General features: G+C 39.4%; 1 protein-coding gene across 1 annotated transcript; it reads right to left on the reverse strand.

Annotated features, from left to right (window-relative positions):
* Positions 1–311: 311 nt before the first annotated feature.
* LOC137592549 (serine-rich adhesin for platelets-like) lies at positions 312–16,389 on the reverse strand. Its single transcript, XM_068310812.1, has 12 exons — positions 16,174–16,389; positions 15,399–15,730; positions 11,719–15,258; positions 8,103–8,630; positions 7,148–7,236; positions 6,814–6,993; positions 6,491–6,634; positions 5,895–5,994; positions 5,581–5,712; positions 4,998–5,084; positions 4,573–4,671; positions 312–438 (listed from the first exon to the last, which is right to left on the reverse strand). Exons 1-12 carry the CDS (start codon positions 16,387–16,389, stop codon positions 408–410), a joined length of 5,478 nt encoding a protein of 1,825 aa, XP_068166913.1. The 3' UTR covers positions 312–407.
* Between the last annotated feature and the right edge of the window lie 729 nt (positions 16,390–17,118).

A 17,118-nucleotide genomic window follows, 5' to 3' on the forward strand; every position in this document is an offset into this window, starting at 1 on the left:
CTTTTCTATGTTCAAGGTCTTTAAGTGATTCTTCAGAGTGAATAACGTAGGAATTAAATAATTGTGGAAATTAAAAAAATTAAAAGCTATCACAAGGAGAACACAATCAATGGATATGTTAACACACAGTGGTAGAGGATAAATTGTCCCTTCAGCACAGTGACAGTCTCTGCATTGTAAATACAGTCATAAGTTCAGCACCATCAGGTTCCCCCCCCTTTTTTTTTCAATAAACAGTCAACTGAGTGATATTTTGTAGAATGGCCTCTTCTTCTAACCTGGTGCAAGTTGCTTGTGTAACAACTTAATACCGAACACGTCATCCTGCCAGGTGGCTTTCAGTCAGGATAGCAGGGTGCAGCATAATGCAGGAAATTAGCAGGAAGTGGCCAGAAATCATGTCATTGTCAAACAATGGAGTTCCCCTTCTTGTCAGCCCTGGCATGAGAGAAGATGACAGAGAAATAGATGTTGTAAGATTACACAGTAAACTAAACAGCAGTCATGAATGGCATACCTCTGGAAACTATCCAGCTGTAAATGATGTATAATTCTAACTGAAATGGGACATTGTGTAGAAACTGCAACAGAGCCGTATACCACGCGTATTTGGCAGTTTGACTACAAGGTTATTTCTCTTTTTTGCTTTTATTAATTGTATTCATAGTTTTATTTTTTTAATTTTCATGAAGATTTTTAATAACTACTAACAGCCCTTTAGTTATTCAAAGGTTTGCTGCAGTTTTCAACAATAAGATTATGTCATTACCCTAAATGTTCAATAGTAAGTGCTTTTTAGATTTTATGGGGCACCACAAACATTAAAAAAAAAAAATTATATTAATTTTTATGTACAATAAATCACCATCCAGCTGTAACTCTGTATTTTGAGCAGTCACTTTTATACCTACATTTTATAATTTTACTTTTACCTCTGTTTAAAATTCTGCTCTGACAACCTGTGTCCTACCTCTACATCCCTGTCAGTGAATTTTTTTTCCATTTCGGGATGAATAAAGTTCATCTAATCGATTGTTATTTTTCTGTGTTGAATCTACCTTTTGACAGAGAACAATGACCCACTACTTACTCGGTTGCCATGGCTTTCAGTTTTGAATCCAGGCTGGTTTAGCATTTGGTTAAAAAGCAGAGAGCAGTAGTTAGTAAAAGTAAGCAAAGTACAGTATTTTCCGCACTATAAGGCGCACTGGACTATAAGACGCCCCCTCAATAATTTGTTTTTTTAATAATTTATTTCATATATAAGGTGCACCAGATTATAAGGCACACACAATAAAAAATAAATAAAATTTATTTGATAAACTGCAGCGGCTGTAGTTGCGTAATCCGTCCACTAGATAGAGCCACGCTGCTCAGGCAGTCATGATTGCATTCATGACTGCCTAGTACCTTTGAATGGCCCCTATTGTTATGTCAATAAGGCATTCTGAGCCTCATCAAGGAAACCCGATCACGTGATCACTTTGCCATCTTAGAAAGAACTCAACACGCATATTAAAAAACCTGACATTAAAAACTGGTTAAATTCATTACGAGTGCAGTCAGTGCGAACATTTTTTCCTGATCTGAAGTTCGAAGCAGATATTTAAACTCCGATTTTCGTCTTCGTTTATTAATTAAATATTGTTTCGATCGATCGGTAGTCCAGTCGGAGGTGAGGTGCAGCTATTTGCTGCTGTGTGTCCGAAACAATTTTTTAACTAGTTTTTAATGTCAGGCTGATAATTTACTGGCAAATATGACGCTGTTTTACTCCTAGAACTGACTTTAACGTTGGTGTCTCACCGCCGTGAATCTCACCGCACGTCGCTACCAGACAGAATACACAAGCCTGAATGCGCCCCTCCGCCGCCCGCCCAGAGCTATCAACTACATTTGTAAGTCAATGCAGCACACCCGTTGGCACCGTTGTCTAGCAGTGACTCTAGCAGTGACTCTGTTCTTGAAATTTCAGAAAAGGCTGGAAGTTCAGCTTTGAGGGTCTTTCATTCACCTTTATCCCAGTTTCTCCGTGTGTTTCCACAGACTAATAGAATTAACCGTCACTAGATTCCAGATTCCAGCACAATGGCATTTTTAGGACCAATTAAATTTAAAGTGGGTTATTTCCGACGCCAAATAGTTAGGAAATACTGACATCAGTCAGTCAGTCAAACATTATTAATAGAATTGTTGAAAGTTCCTTATGTTTTGCTACGTAATCACCGGTGCTCCTACAGTCTGCTCTACCGTCTGAGAGCAGCTCAGTCAGAGCCGGGACTTTCGGTGACGCCCCTTGACTACCGTTGTTAGGGGGCGTGGGCCCGAGTGCCTTGTGAGGGTGCTCCTCTGGTGGCGGAGTGCGGCATGACTGGCGGCCAGACTGCCGGCTTTTTTTCAGTGATCATGTTTTTAACCAATATTAATATGAATATTAATCCATATATAAAACGCACCAGATTATAAGGCGCACTACGGGTTTATGAGAAAATTTTAGGCTTTTAGGTGCGCCTTATAGTGCGGAAAATACGGTAATCTGTAGCAACATGTACTGTCACTACAGATTAGCATCATAGGCCTGCATTTCTAAAGGCGAACAGGGCATGTCGTAAACAAGTATTAATTTACTAAGGGAGTGTTCATGGTGAGATGGATCTAGCAAAGGTGTAATCCTTTTCCATCATAAAAGTTAATATTTAAACTTTTGTTGCTTCGTGGTGCACTGGCGTCGCGCCTGGAGTTTGCCTCGAGTCTCGCCCTAACCCAGCTGGGATAAACTACAGCTTTCTGTGCCCTACTACGGTGGATAAAGCGGTTCAGAAGATGAATGAATGAATGTTGACAAAACGATATCTATAATCTTGAGACGAACACTAAGTCAGTCTAACTGTATTGATTGCAGGTATGAGGTCAGAGTTCCTTAGTTAAGTATGACTAAGTTTTTAAAATTATTTTATAATAATTACATAGTTGTAATTCCAATTATTATATTACAGTACTGCTAATCCACTAGCAGAAAATATGAACTACATCAAAAAACTACGGGATATAGTGAACAATGTTATGAAAAGAAAAAAAAAGACAAAGCCAAACCATTCTACCCAGAGTACTTTAATGTTAAACATAATAAGGTAGATGACATGGAAGAAAAAGTAAACAAATTAAATGAATTCTTTGTGTGTGTAAGGCCTGAGCTGGGAAAAACCCTCCCCATCTCACCCTTGCACTGGGATCATTCTGATAACAAAGGAGCGAGAAATCCCAGCTCTATGTTCCTCATACCAGTGAAGGACACAGAGATAAGACACCTGGTCATCAAATGTGTAGCAAAAACATCTACTGATGGAAGTGGATTTGATATGAAATTAATCAAGGACATACTGGATAGAATACTATTACGACTGACACACATTTGTAATTTGTCATTTCAAAATAAGGTTTTTCCTAGCAAAATTAAAATTGCCAAAGTTGTATCATTATATAAAAATGGGGATGTATGTGAATTTACAAATTACAGACCTTTCTTAATACTGTCATAGATATAAAAAATTCTAGAGAAACTATTTAATACAGACTGGATAAATTCATAACAAAGCATAATCTGCTTAACAGCAGTCAGTACGGTTTCAGAAAGAATAATTCCACTGCTTTAGCACTAAAAGAATCAGTGGAGATTATCACTGATTCCATAGATCAAAAATGCATTACATAGGACCCTTATTGACCTCAAAAAGCTTTTGACACAACTGACCATGGAATTCTTTTTGAAAAATTGGATTTATTTGGAATTAGGGGTACAGCCTTAGAAAGGATGAAGGCAGTGATGTGCGGTCAGGGGAGGCATGTGAGGCACGGCCTCTCCTGCCATCATAAAAGAAAAAAATAGAAAATGTAAAAAATAAATTAAATGGTTACATTTATCCAGTGATTTGTATCATATAGTTATTTTCCTTTTAATATCACCAATTTTAGATTATTTTTACGCAAAATTGCTGAATTTTCACATTTACCGCTATGTACTGAGCAGAGACCTGCGGTGAGGCCCCAGCCAGTCGAGCCTCACCATGGATTGCACAATGACTCTGCTAGCTGTGCTGGTATGCTATACAGTGAGACTGTAATGCTATCTCTCTATATGTCGCTATTAAAATGTTCAAACACGTTTGCTCTATGAACTAAATTTCCATAATTTAGCTCATGTACTGTATATAATGTACAGTGTTTTTTTTGTCAACAACTGCATGTGTTTAACGTCTTTCTTGAGTTGAGTGGTCACTGTGTTGCATGTATTGTTTCCATACATGCAACAGTAAGTGTACTCTATCTATATCTGGTCATCAGAGAGTGAAGTTCATATCCTTTTATAAACATCCCTAAGGCTTTAGAAATGTCAGTGACCCCAGAACAATTGTAATACTGTGTTCTCCTCACCAATCAGCTGACCTCTTGTATGAGAAGTGGAACATATTCAAATCTGAAACAGAAGCCCTGTCACTTCAGATTCAACCTTTACTGATTACCATGACCTGGAAGATTGACAATCTAACCCAAAATGGATAGAGGCAGACTCACTTGACAATGTTGGGTGGAATATGGACATACTCCATTGGGATGATGTCTCCAAGCTCCTGCAGGCTATTCACATACTTGATCTTACTGCTGAACTTAGAGCTGTAAAAAAATACAATCATAACTGTCTGTAATTTGCATTAATGGGGGCTCATTCAAGTATAGTCATGGGGTAAGCTGACTGATTCCAGTGAAATCGACAGATCTTTTATAAACGGATAAAATATTGTATTTTTATTGTAGTGATGTCAAGCAGTAATCAACCAAAAATTATACCTGTAAATGGTTATAGTCAAATATTGTATCGTGGAAAGCCATACAGGTTACAGTAAGTGTACTCTATCTGTCACTATTTTAAGCTACTAATTTGCATAATGTCTGTTCTACAATTTAAGATGTCAATGAAATGCAGAGTACAATTGTAAGACCTTATGAAGGGTCTGGTGATTCCCAGTAAAGTTCGAGTGAACCAGGACGGATGGACGATGATGAACATTTTCAGATTTTTCTTCAATCTGGGAGAAAAAAGCAAAAGTGCGACTTATATACAAATATTGCTAAGAGCTAAAAAAGATAAGCATATCTAAGTCATTCACTATTACTAAGCACTGACAATTAACATCAAAGCTGACAAATATGACTTATCTGTAAAAATTGGAGTTTAGGCAGACAATAGGGTGAAGAAATCAAATTTTATTTCTCATTATGGAGTGAACTATCGGCTATTATATGAGGAATGTTTGAATGATTAAGTGACATTGTAATTTTACAATCAGTCACATCACAGTAGAAGGGATTGCAAAGGAGACGCACACTTTAAAAAGAAATTGGGACAGGTGCGCCATCTACTGGTCTATATAAAACTCATGGGGCGAGATGGGATCAAGTTCTACAAGCATGTGAAAAGAGAGAGACTGAAGCATAATCTGGTTGGGGAACATGAATCTGTGTGTACTAAACATTGTAGTTACATCTCTATACATTAAAGTTGTTTGTCTGTGATAATTTTACCTTCTGTCTATCATTTGATAGCACTTTTTCATCCAGGTAAATCCAGGCATCCTCCTGCGAGGCGTGGCACCATCCAGGTAAACAATCATGTAATCTTCGGCCACCATTAGCTCCAAGGTGCTTATTACATACCTACACACATATGGGATTTGAGAACTCTTGAGTCTCTTGTGTTTGATGTAAAAATGTGACAAACCTTGCCAGTTGAGTGAATATTATCATAGCAGCATATTACCATGGTTTGGGAATGAAACATAGCTGGAGGAAAGTTTCAACATAATTTTTTTCATATAGTGTACTGTTGCTTCACTTACAGAAAAAGATTTTCCATTATGTAATTGTAATTGTCACAGTTGCTGTCTGGTAGGAAACATGCTGCAAACACGATGATGGCATGTTCTTCAGCATAGTAACCTCAAAACATACAGAAAAGACTTAACATTAACATTACAGATGGAAAATGTACAATGTTCATATTGATTATGATTAGGTGTCAAATCATTTTGTCACCCTCTACCTCTACACATTACCTCTACACACCATATAAACCCACTTTGTGGCCTTATATGGTGTCCTTTCAAATCAGTGTCTAGAATAATCAGCAAGTTTTGATTGCAATGTCAATAAAATGATAAAATTCATCATTTATAAGTAACATTAAATGAATGAAATACATACTAGAAAATGTTGAATAGACTGCAAACACAGCAAAAAAAGAAAAAAAAATCATAAATAACCTACTAATGCAGTGCTACTCTACAGCTTTGACCCATCACCATTTCAATTTGAGTGCCTCGTTTTAGTTGAGGCCTCAAATCGGCCCTTGAATGAAGTTGTCTACTTCAGGAACATGAGCAATGACACAGGAGAAACCAACGGGTATGGATCTGAGCCATTTATCTTGCCGTACCTCCATGAGAAATGACTCTTTTGTAAGGCTCAATGCACTGCATATCAATACGGTGCTCTTGCTCTCCCACTACAATGCTCCTCCATAGCCTGCCATCCTTGCTCTCCTCAGACTCCAAATCCAAATTGGATTCCTCTGAGTCTTCTGTTCATTGCATAAAGACAATTTACATAAACATATTTTTACAAGAATACATGACAAAAAAGTACATAGTTATTACACTTTGCTAAGATAAGATTAAGTTTACAATGTCAGTGCATTTATGTGTCTGACTGCGTGCACAGTTGTTCACATTTGTGTTGTATTTATGGTGTGTATCTGACCTTCTAATTCAGCTTCGTCAGATGTGTCCAGCTCATCTATGTTGACCTCCAGGTCATCGCCAGTATCCAAGGCCTCTTCCTCTGTGTCCAGGGCATCTTCTGAGAGAAGAGACCCCTCAGTGTGGTCTAGTGATACGTTCACTGGTGGAGCTGCCAATTTTTTCCTTTGACTGGACCCACCTGGAAGATTTACAGAGGAGGCTAGAGCAAGTCAGAGAGACGGTTTGACATTTTCCTTTGCTACTTTTTTGTGTGTGTTAGAGATGTAAAAGAAATTCTGCTTAGGAGGACATGACAAGACTTGGGCAGTAAGTTTACCTTGTTGTTTATTTACCTTCTCTGTTATCCATCCTATCAAAAGCTTCCTCACGATCAGTCATTTTCATCATCACTGCAGCGCCTTCTACCATTTTGGAGTGTCTGCTAGGAATAATAGAAAAAAAATAATGAGCTGTAAGATATCTTTGCAATAATCACTGTCAATATTTGAAATCTGCTCTTTTGATTATACTTTCACATTAATTACACAAGTGATGCAGATTAAGGAAAAACCATGTTAACTTGAATTTTGTGTGAAAGCTGAGGAAAGAAACCGATGTAGTGTTACAACCTCTGTCCAACTATCCCCTCAACCCAACAATGGAGAGAAGCAGTGCTGAAAAAGAAATTACATGAATACAGACACAAAATTAGACATTTTATCCTGTCTTAAGGCCTTACTTCTTCCAGGATGAGCGACTGAGCCTTCTTTTCATTATTATTTTTTTTTTACACTTTCTTATGGAAAGATCTGCCACACATACCTTACACTGGCTTGACTTTTTACAGTAAGCTTTGAACTCTATTCACTTGTTTCTATTTGTGAGGCCACTTTTACAAAACATTAATTGAACCCAGTTGAGAACGTTTGACTTATCCTGCATGAAAAAACCCCCAAATGGCACTGATCACATTACCTCATCCAATTCTCAGTACCAGAAGTAACGATTCGTGCAGCTTCTTCACCGTAAAAAAAAAAAGCAGTGCAGCTAATTGCCTTCAATGAACCACTACAGACCCACTGGTGTGTTTTTTTTCTCTTACACACTTCCAATGGGCAGAAAACCCCTACAGACACAAATCTACTATTAGGAAAGGACAATTAAGCCATCTTATGGAGGGAATGGGCCTAGAAACAATACCCTACACATTATTAGATTTCAGATTGTAAGGATTTTTACAAAGCTTGACAAAGTGCTCAATCTGTTAAAATTTCTGTTAGAGGGGGGAGGAGAAAATTAGAAGCTCACCTTCCCAGGAGAAAGTGAACATATTCTTCTGGCACATACTGTGCATGATCTTCGCTCTGAGGGTGAATATCATAATGGTAGAATGTTTGTTCCTCAATTTGGTAATGAGGATGCTCAGATTCATACTGACTCTGGCCATCCGCTTGATCAGAAGTGCACCTTAAATTAGAGTCATCTCCATGCTGACTTTCAGTCATATGGTGGAACTCTGAGCCTGGATCATCCAAGCTGAACTCTGAATTAACTTCCTGTTCGTAGGAGCTCTCTTCTTGTTCAGCTCTGTACTGCATAGCTGTAGCTGCAGTTGTAAATTCAGCATAAACATCTGTGGTGCTTTGCTGGCTGTTGGATTTGATATTTATGTAGGCAGGCAGGGAGCCCTGGTTTTCAGTTCTTTGGTCAATGTGGTGGTAGTTGTAGCCATATTGGGTTTGCCCCTGAGTTACAGTTTGATTCTCCATCCACTTGTATGCAGCATTGTCATTGGTTGGCAGCGAGTAACATTGTGAGGTCACTTCTTGGTGTCTTCTTTGAACAGAATGAAGAATAGGAGATTTGTCCAGAAAGGAGAGATTAAAAAGTATATATATTATAAATACAGATGGTATGCAGTAAACAGTGAATCCAAAACAATGAGATATATATTTTAAATGTGCAATGTTCTGGGGCTCAATCTAAGACATACATTAGTAAATGGCAAAAAACATACATTTAAATAGCTCAGTAATCCATTATTAGCACTACTCAGTGGGTTCCAAAAACAAATCAATTTCAGTTTGTTCAATCAAAAGTTCAGTCAGGAAGATTATTGTGTGGGTATCTGCCTCTCCTCTACATTACTTCCTGTTTGTCCCTCGGTGTATGTCAGCCTGTGTGTATGCATGTGTGCCGGTCATGTTGTCAAAGTTCCCTCTCCTTGTGGTCCACCACCCCCGGTTTTCACCAGATTCTTTGTCTGATCATCAGTTACAACACCTTGCCTGTCATTCACATCTGCCATGCATGCTCAGTCTTTATTTTCTTTCCATCAGTCTATGCAGCATAATCAGTCACCACCACATGTCTGGATTCCAGGGAGATTTGTATTGATGCTGCTCCGGGCAGACACCTTTCAATTACAAGCTCCCCAAAGACCTTTGAACAGACTGATTATCACAAATAATCTGCTGTAATAAACAAAATCTCCTGACTGAGGTGCTGTGATATACAGTATATTCCTTTGGATTAACAAGGGATGGATAAGTGCCAGAAATTGCAGCACAGAGTCAGCAAAAGCATTATATAAATGTGGCAGCTTTCAAATATTTGAAACAAATATGCAATCCAAATTTTTTATTTTTCACTATCAACACTGACATTACTATGTCATATTATCAATCTGTCTGTCTGTCCGTCCGTCCGCCCGCCCGTCCGTCCGTCCGTCCGTCCGTCCGTCTTTTTCGGGCGGCCATCCATCTTGACCGGTTGGATGGAAAAGAAATAAAATGTAGATAAGGACAGGGTAAGAGAATGGGAGACAGAGAGAGAGTGGCAGATAGGCCAGATAGAAATCCATGTATCCATCCACCAGTACTGGCATGCATACACTCACATGTACACCTTGTAGAGTGGTAGGAAAAAAGGTTATTATTAGATGTGGTAGGGCTTCAGCGGTAATGAGGCAGGTAATGAGTCCTAAACAGTTTATTTCATGAGTCCTAAACAGTTTACGAACACAAACAGTGATTTGCAGATTAAAGCTTGCTGCCTAACAACCTAAATACAACCAGGCGTACGAGCAGTTTTCTCTTACACACAATTACACCCGTTTCTGTCACACCTCTCATAGCCATTCTCACAATGCCCCCCCCCCCACACACACACAAATGCAAGACATGCATGGTCTTTCACTAATTGTTGAGACTGGATATGCATGTTTGTTATGAATACAAGTTAGAATGCTAGACATTACTTCAGATTTCATTTGTGTAATTACAGTAGGTTTGCCAGTCCTTAAGGATGAGTGTGTTAGAATAATGTATTTAAGTTATCTCATATTTACTCTTTTATATTCCTTTATTCTTTGTACTACATAGCATGACCATATAAATGTTTATATCTGTGTTTAAGTGTCTTGCTATGTATTGAGTTATTTTTTCAGGGAGTCAACAGCAGCAATGGGATCACTGGAGTGATAGTAGAGGTCCCATGAGCAGGATGTGACCTCTGAACTGTTAATTAGGAACGTGGCTGGTTGTTGCTGTCGTTTTTTTAAGGAGAGAATGCGGTAAAAAGAAGAATTAGTAACTCTTTAATGGCATCATGCCACAGGTGTTGTTTTACTGTTGTTTTTCTGCCCCCCGTCCCTTAGAAAAATAATGTAAACAGGGAACGCCCCAAGAGAATAAAAAAGAGGTTTCGGCAGAGACATGTTGAGAACGGGTTGGAGATATGTAACTGATCACATCTCTGTTCGTTCTCCTCATGAGTAAAAAATATAACTGTTGTCTTCTCCTTTTTGTGTCTGTGTTTTAAATGTTCTCGGTTGTTTGAACCTGACATAAATTTGGTCCTTCGAGCCAGATGCCAATATACCTAAGGATTCCAGCGGGTGACGAGGACACCGGAAAGACCGTGGCCACAGCAGGCTAGCCTAGGTGCTGCCTATCAGATCCTTTCCAGGACCGGCCTCCAAATCACCAGCTTGGATCCACGGGTTGACGGTATTTCGAGAGAGGGAAGACAACAGTGGTGAGTTGAAGTTTTTTTAAAGAATAAGTGAATGACTGAGGGTTATTGCGCGAAGTGAAAAGAAAAACCCTGAAAATGTTAGTCACTAGCAGGTAACGTGTGTGGGAGAGTGAGGGTGTGAATGGAAATAAATAATAAATACCACTAGGTATTTTAAATTCATACCAAAACAGTAGGATTGTAAGCAGCAGACTGGTGTGGAATTAATGTCAGGTTCAAACAACTGAGAACATTTAAAACACAGACACAAAAAGGAGAAGACAACAGTTATATTTTTTACTCGTGAGGAGAACGGACAGAGATGTGATCAGTTACAGATTTCTACCCCGTTCTCAACATGTCTCTGCCGAAACCTCTTTTTATTCTCTTGGGGCGTTCCCTGTTTACATTATTTTTTAAGGGATGGGGGGCAGAAAAACAACAGTAAAACAACACCTGTAGCATGATGCCATGAAAGAGTTACTAATTCTTTTTTTTACTGCATCCTCTCCTTAAAAAAACAACAACAACAACAACAACCAGGCACGTTCCTAATTAACAGTTCAGAGGTCACATCCTGCTCATGGGACCTCTACTATCAATCCAGTGATCCCATTGCTGCTGTTGACTCCCTGAAAAAATAACTCAATACATAGCAAGACACTTAAACACAGATATAAACATTTATATGGTCATGCTATGTAGTACAAAGAATAAAGGAATATAAAAGAGTAAATATGAGATAACTTATATACATTATTCTAACAGAGTGTTCCTGTGTTAGACAAACAATCGTATATTCTGCTTTAATTAATTATGTGCGTGCTCTTTATTTACCTTTTAATACCCCTACTGAGACAGAAGAAGACTCAAGGCATACACATTTCATTCGAGGAGTTTTTCTTACCTTAAAGCAGGTGAATAGCTATCTTGAGAAGACTCATGGCCTCCAAACTGTTGTTCAGTTGGCCATTTATCACAATCAGGAAGAGTACTTTTAGGATGTTCATCAAAATAATTGTCAGTTTTCTGCATGAATCTGTCTCTCTCAGTGTCAAAAGTCTGTAAATCTGCTTGTTGAAATGAAGGAACTCCAATTAACTCCTCATCGAAATTCAGCAGATCAGTACATCCTACCTGTTGTCCCTCTTCCCTCTTACTTCGCACTGATTTCAATTTTGGTAGGGTAGTGTGATCTCTATTAGAGTCTTCCTCATGCTCTTCCTCAATATTCTCTTCTTCCATTAAATCTCCGGAAAATGGTAATCCAAGTCCCCTATCAGCAGACATGCCTGATTCATTTACAGGGGTACAAATCAAAGAGCCGTTGAGGGAGACTGAACTGTTTGTAAGTACAGGAGACAGAGGTTCAGATATTGTCTGAAGCATGTCCTCTTCGGCTAACTGACCACTCATGACCTGCAACTCGCCAAAAGAAGTTGGACGTGTTGGAGCTGTAGAGGGTGATTGCCCACCCTCATCTGAGTCTTCCATTGAGATCTGTGAATGAACATAAACTTCCTCTCTGGTTTTAAGGAAGTGATCTGATGGATATCTTAACCATGGGGACAGACTACCAGTCACAGTGTTTGATTTATCAAGATTTCCTTCTTCTGCCTGTGTTTGAGTACAAGGTACTGGGTGACTAGAATTTATAATTTCAGGTACTGCATAATTCTCAGTGACATTATTAAGGTTTGCTTGGTAGTGAGTTGATGGAACAGCTTGATTTTGTTCTGTATCTGCTCCGAATGCCCTGTCAGCACTCATCACCGTTTGGTTTTGTCTATCTTGTTCTGTGTTGTCCTGGTGCTCTCTTTTTGCAGCTTGGGCCTGGCTTTGCAGCACTTTGGCAGCATAGGAAAGCATGCTAAATGTTTCCATGGTTTTTCTTGTTCCCTTGCGCCACTCTTTCTCAACATCTTTGACTGTGCCAGAGACAATAATATATTCCATTTCAAGCCCTGATGATGAATCTCCATCAGAATTAGATCTAGGATCATCTCGACTACCTGGGTGGAGGCCGTCAGGGCTATACTTTTGCGTGTCTCGTTCTCCACAAGAGCTGGGAGTCAGAGAAATGGTTTCTGTTGTTTTAGACTGCAAAATTCCAACACTCCCTTGTCTGTCTGAGGAAAGTCCATCCTCACTGAGGGCCACTGTGCTCAGCATGTCATGTGATGATGAAACCGACTCAGAACCATTAAGCCTTGCGCAACATGACTGATCAGTTTGTAATTGAGATTTTCCCAGATCTGAAAGATTTGTTGAAGTGTCCTCTGTGGCATTGGAGTAGTCCAATAGAACAAATGGAGAACCATGACTGGTTTGTTCTATCCATTCGTCTTCCTCTGATGTGTCTTCATTTTTGTTGTCATACTTACTCTCAGTTGAACTTCGACCACTTTGAATCATGTGACCCACTTCACTGGCTCCCTCAAATAGAAACACCTGTTTCTCCAGTTGTTTTCTGTCTGAAATGCCTTCATGGTAATGTTTAGACTTCTCATCTCTCTGAGTAGGTTTTATTACAGCCACAAAAGGGCTAGACTGCCCCTCAAGCTCTATCATGTCTACTGCAGGGCTAGCAAAGGTTTCAGGTGAAGTAGACAGACTCCAAGTGTCAGCTCCTAAATTGTCATATTCTGAAGTGGATGTGACCATGCCAGGGACAGGTACTTCACACGTGTCAGTACCATAGTATGGCAAAGTCCTGCCGTCTGAATGTTCAGGTGCCAACTTAGACTGTTGGGTTTGAATACTCTGGATGTCATTATCATTTTTTTCCTCATCCTGTGTTGTACCTTCAGCCACCTCTATAACTATTTTCACATTGGGTTCAATAGCTTTCCATTGCCGTTCTGTAAAAGCCTGACTAAGCTCTTTATTCATGCATTCTTCCTTGTTCATATTTTTGTCCTTTTCCACCTGGTTGTGTTTATCCACCTCAGGAAAATCATTGGCATCCTGTGATTCTAAATAACCGAGATCTTTTCCATTATCCAGTCCTTCAGGGCTTGCTATAGTGGAGGAGCTGTCTTCTCGTATGGTGGTATTCCACATGACCATTCCACCATCAGAGAATAGTTGCGGACTTTCCATGGATTCACTTTCACCAATATTGGGGTTCACCCCACTGAAAGAACCTGAAGTTTCAGACAGATTGTCAGGTGTCGTCAGAGGTGATAGACTGTCATCTCTGATTGTCATATTCCACATATCTAATGATTCTGGGTATGACGTGGATGTTCCACTATCTGATTTGAGAAACCCCTTCTGAGCCGAGTATGTCCAGAAGTCCAGGAGTTCCATTTGTCTGTCTGGTTTTTTCCCTTGTGCTCCTTCATCCTCTTCTTTTGATGTGTCTGGTGTTAAAGTGCTTAGGATTACTTTCTTTTTTGGCAATGTGACAACAGGTCTGCATTTTCCAATTAAGGTTTCTTCTGGTGGTGTCACTTGCAAATAAGATAAAGTAACAGAGTTCCACTTATCCTGATGTACAGAATCTGGATTCCAGTTGTCAAGTGATTCGGTCTGCTCTATGATAAGACTGAGCATTGGTTCAATGGTCTTTTGTTGTTGGTTGGTGTCCTCTGACTTGAGGATCTCGTCTCTGTTTTCCCCTTCTGTGATGTCATCAACTGACTTTTCCTCTCTGACTTCCTCTATTACATTCTCTGGTTCCTCAGGTTCCTTGGTCCTTTTCCTGGCATTGCTACTACTAGAAGACAGTGCACCTGTTGTGTCAAAACCAAGTTCATCCCAGGTCTCCGACAACGACGAAGACAAACTGTCCTTGTGCTGCAGACTATTCATCCTTTCGACTACATCTTCTGGAAAGAAAGTGATTCCTCCACTTGGTGGAGAGATGCCTACCACACTGTTGGCTGGGGTTGGTGGGACCATAGCGTCAGTCATGTCATTCCTGTGGATTTTACCATGGTGGTCAAGTGAAGAAATTCTATTTTCAAGTCTGCTCAGTGGACTACAGGCTGAGAAATCCAGCAAGCTCAATTCTTCAAGTTCTGAAAAACTGGAGTTCTCTGTTCTTTTTTCTCTTTCACTACCTCTTACTCTAGAGTGTACCAGTTCCCCTCCTGTTGGCATAGGTTGGTCAGTGGTATTCAGAGGGTCAAAACTAAACAGGTCAATGTTGTCGTTCCTGTTTCTGCTGGAGCGGTGCTTCCTTCTCTCGGGTGGCAGAGGAGGGGAGAGGGATGATAACCCCATGGGAGACGGATTTCTCAGTAAGAGTCCTCCTGGTCCTGTTGCTGGCCCTCCTCCAGCTACATTTTCACCAATTGGACTGTCATCGCTGAGAAATACTGAGCTCTCCTTGGATGAGCGGCTGCTGCGGATGGTAGTCATACCGCTGTCGGGGCTAACAAGATCTCCACCAGCACCCACTCCAACACCACCTGCATCCTCTCCAGCACCTTCTGCTACCCTAAACACAGACATAAAACGACAATGTCATTGCATTGTGCCAGTCTTTATCTAAATAAATGATACTGAATATCAGATTTCAGTTTTGATAACTTCAACTGCATCAGGATTAAATAAAATCAAGGGAATGCATCTAATTACCTTGTTAATGTCACCACATCACTGCTGCCTCCCTCCGCTCTCTCTACGTCAGACTCATCCATGTCATTGATACCTGACGATCCCTGGGAGAACTCTACACTGCCTGCCACTCCCTCTGTGGAAGAAGTTCTACTGCTGGGTTGGCAGGCTAATATAGAGCTCCGCCTGTCAACAAAGTCCTTGAGGAGGCTCTGTATTTCTTCTACCAGCACAGCAGGAGTACCAGAGGATAAGGAGGTGTTTAGTGAGATTTTGTATACCTGGAGACTCCCTCTGGCCTCCAGATCACCAGAGAAAGACCAGCTGGATAACTCTTCCAATTCACAGCAGATCTGCAATGAAAGCTACTGTTTTTGTATTAAATGTTCTTCCATTTTGACTTCTTAAAACTATAGTTTGACACCTAGGGGATATACAAATATTTGGGACGAATGAAAAAGCTGAAAAAACTCTAACATCAATCCAGTTTATGACATGACAACCAACAGCTGTTTGATAAAGAATAACAAAAACAGCAAGAGACAAGCATGGCTCTTTATAAATGTATGGAATATGGAATCAATCTACTAGTAGCTTTAAAGTACACTAACTGTAGTGTTTAAAGTAATTTATCTTGTTTGTCCAAAATAAATATATCGATAAATATATTGGGAAAAATATTAGTTATTACAGTTTATATTTGCAGTTATCAATAATTCATGCTATGACATCTAGCACATGGAAGCATTTGAGTTTCATTCAGTGGCTATGATTGTGGTCTTTAAGTTTTCATTACCTGGGTCAAAACAGCATTACTGTTTGAATAGACAGCCACCTGCTGGTGGAGATGATGAAGTTTATCAAAGACAGACAAGAGAACCACCAAACCATCATAACCATGACGTTCAGTGAAGGTTTTCAGCCCTTGCCAGTCATCATTCCAGCCCTGAAGGAGAGACAAAAACGGATAAGTGATTAGAAAGACAAGGTGCAAGCGAGCAAGATGTACCATATGAAACAAGCTGTTTGATAGATTCTTACAGTTCCAACATGACAAGACAAAAAAATAACTTGAAATATTATTGAATAATTAAAATTTACTGAACTAGCTTCACATTTTCAATAAACATTTCCTCACATCATACTGTGCATGTGCTTAATTATTTTACGTCAAACTGAAGTTCAAAGTAAGTCTTCATCTACAGCAATGAAAGACGATGCTTTCAAGCACACAGAGGGGTAGAGAGACTGTGATTTATTGTTTGGAAATTAACTGTTTGCTCTTAAAAGAGCCACCATGCACAGATTATGGTAATTCTGTGACAGGAAAAATGATTGATGGATGTAAAGTTGCCTTAATTAATTGTTTTGTTTGTCAAGGAAAGTTGCTTTTTCTTTCTTTCCGAAATAATTAAGAACAGTATTGAATTTACAAAGCTGGGATACCCATAAAGTCTCTAAGATCACACTTTTGAATATTTTCTGGATTAATCTGTGTTGGAGAATTGTTTGTTTTCTGAAGTCCTGAAAATTGTTGACATGTTTATGCAAAAACAACTTAAAATAAATATAATGTATTCTAGTAAAGCCAACTGATGAATAATAAGTTTAACATTACTGTATGAGTCAGACATTCTTTGTAACATAGAAGATACTCTTCATTTGATCTCAGCTGTTAAATTTTGAGAGTATTGGCATTTTACAGTGTGTGTGTGGTCTTTCCCTCTCCTTGCACTGTAGG

The sequence above is a fragment of the Antennarius striatus genome, chromosome 3, assembly GCF_040054535.1.
Source record: "Antennarius striatus isolate MH-2024 chromosome 3, ASM4005453v1, whole genome shotgun sequence".
Lineage (NCBI taxonomy): Eukaryota > Metazoa > Chordata > Actinopteri > Lophiiformes > Antennariidae > Antennarius > Antennarius striatus.

Excerpts from the sequence above, each read along its gene's own strand:
- LOC137592549 (XM_068310812.1), bottom strand. The coding sequence starts at position 16,389 with ATGGTACATCTTGCTCGCTTGCACCTTGTCTTTCTAATCACTTATCCG. Across the intron at positions 15,259-15,398 it reads GATGTGGTGACATTAACAAG|GGTAGCAGAAGGTGCTGGAG; the intron begins GTAATTAGATGC and ends GTCTGTGTTTAG. Across the intron at positions 439-4,572 it reads ATTCCACCCAACATTGTCAA|GGCTGACAAGAAGGGGAACT; the intron begins GTGAGTCTGCCT and ends CTCTCATGCCAG.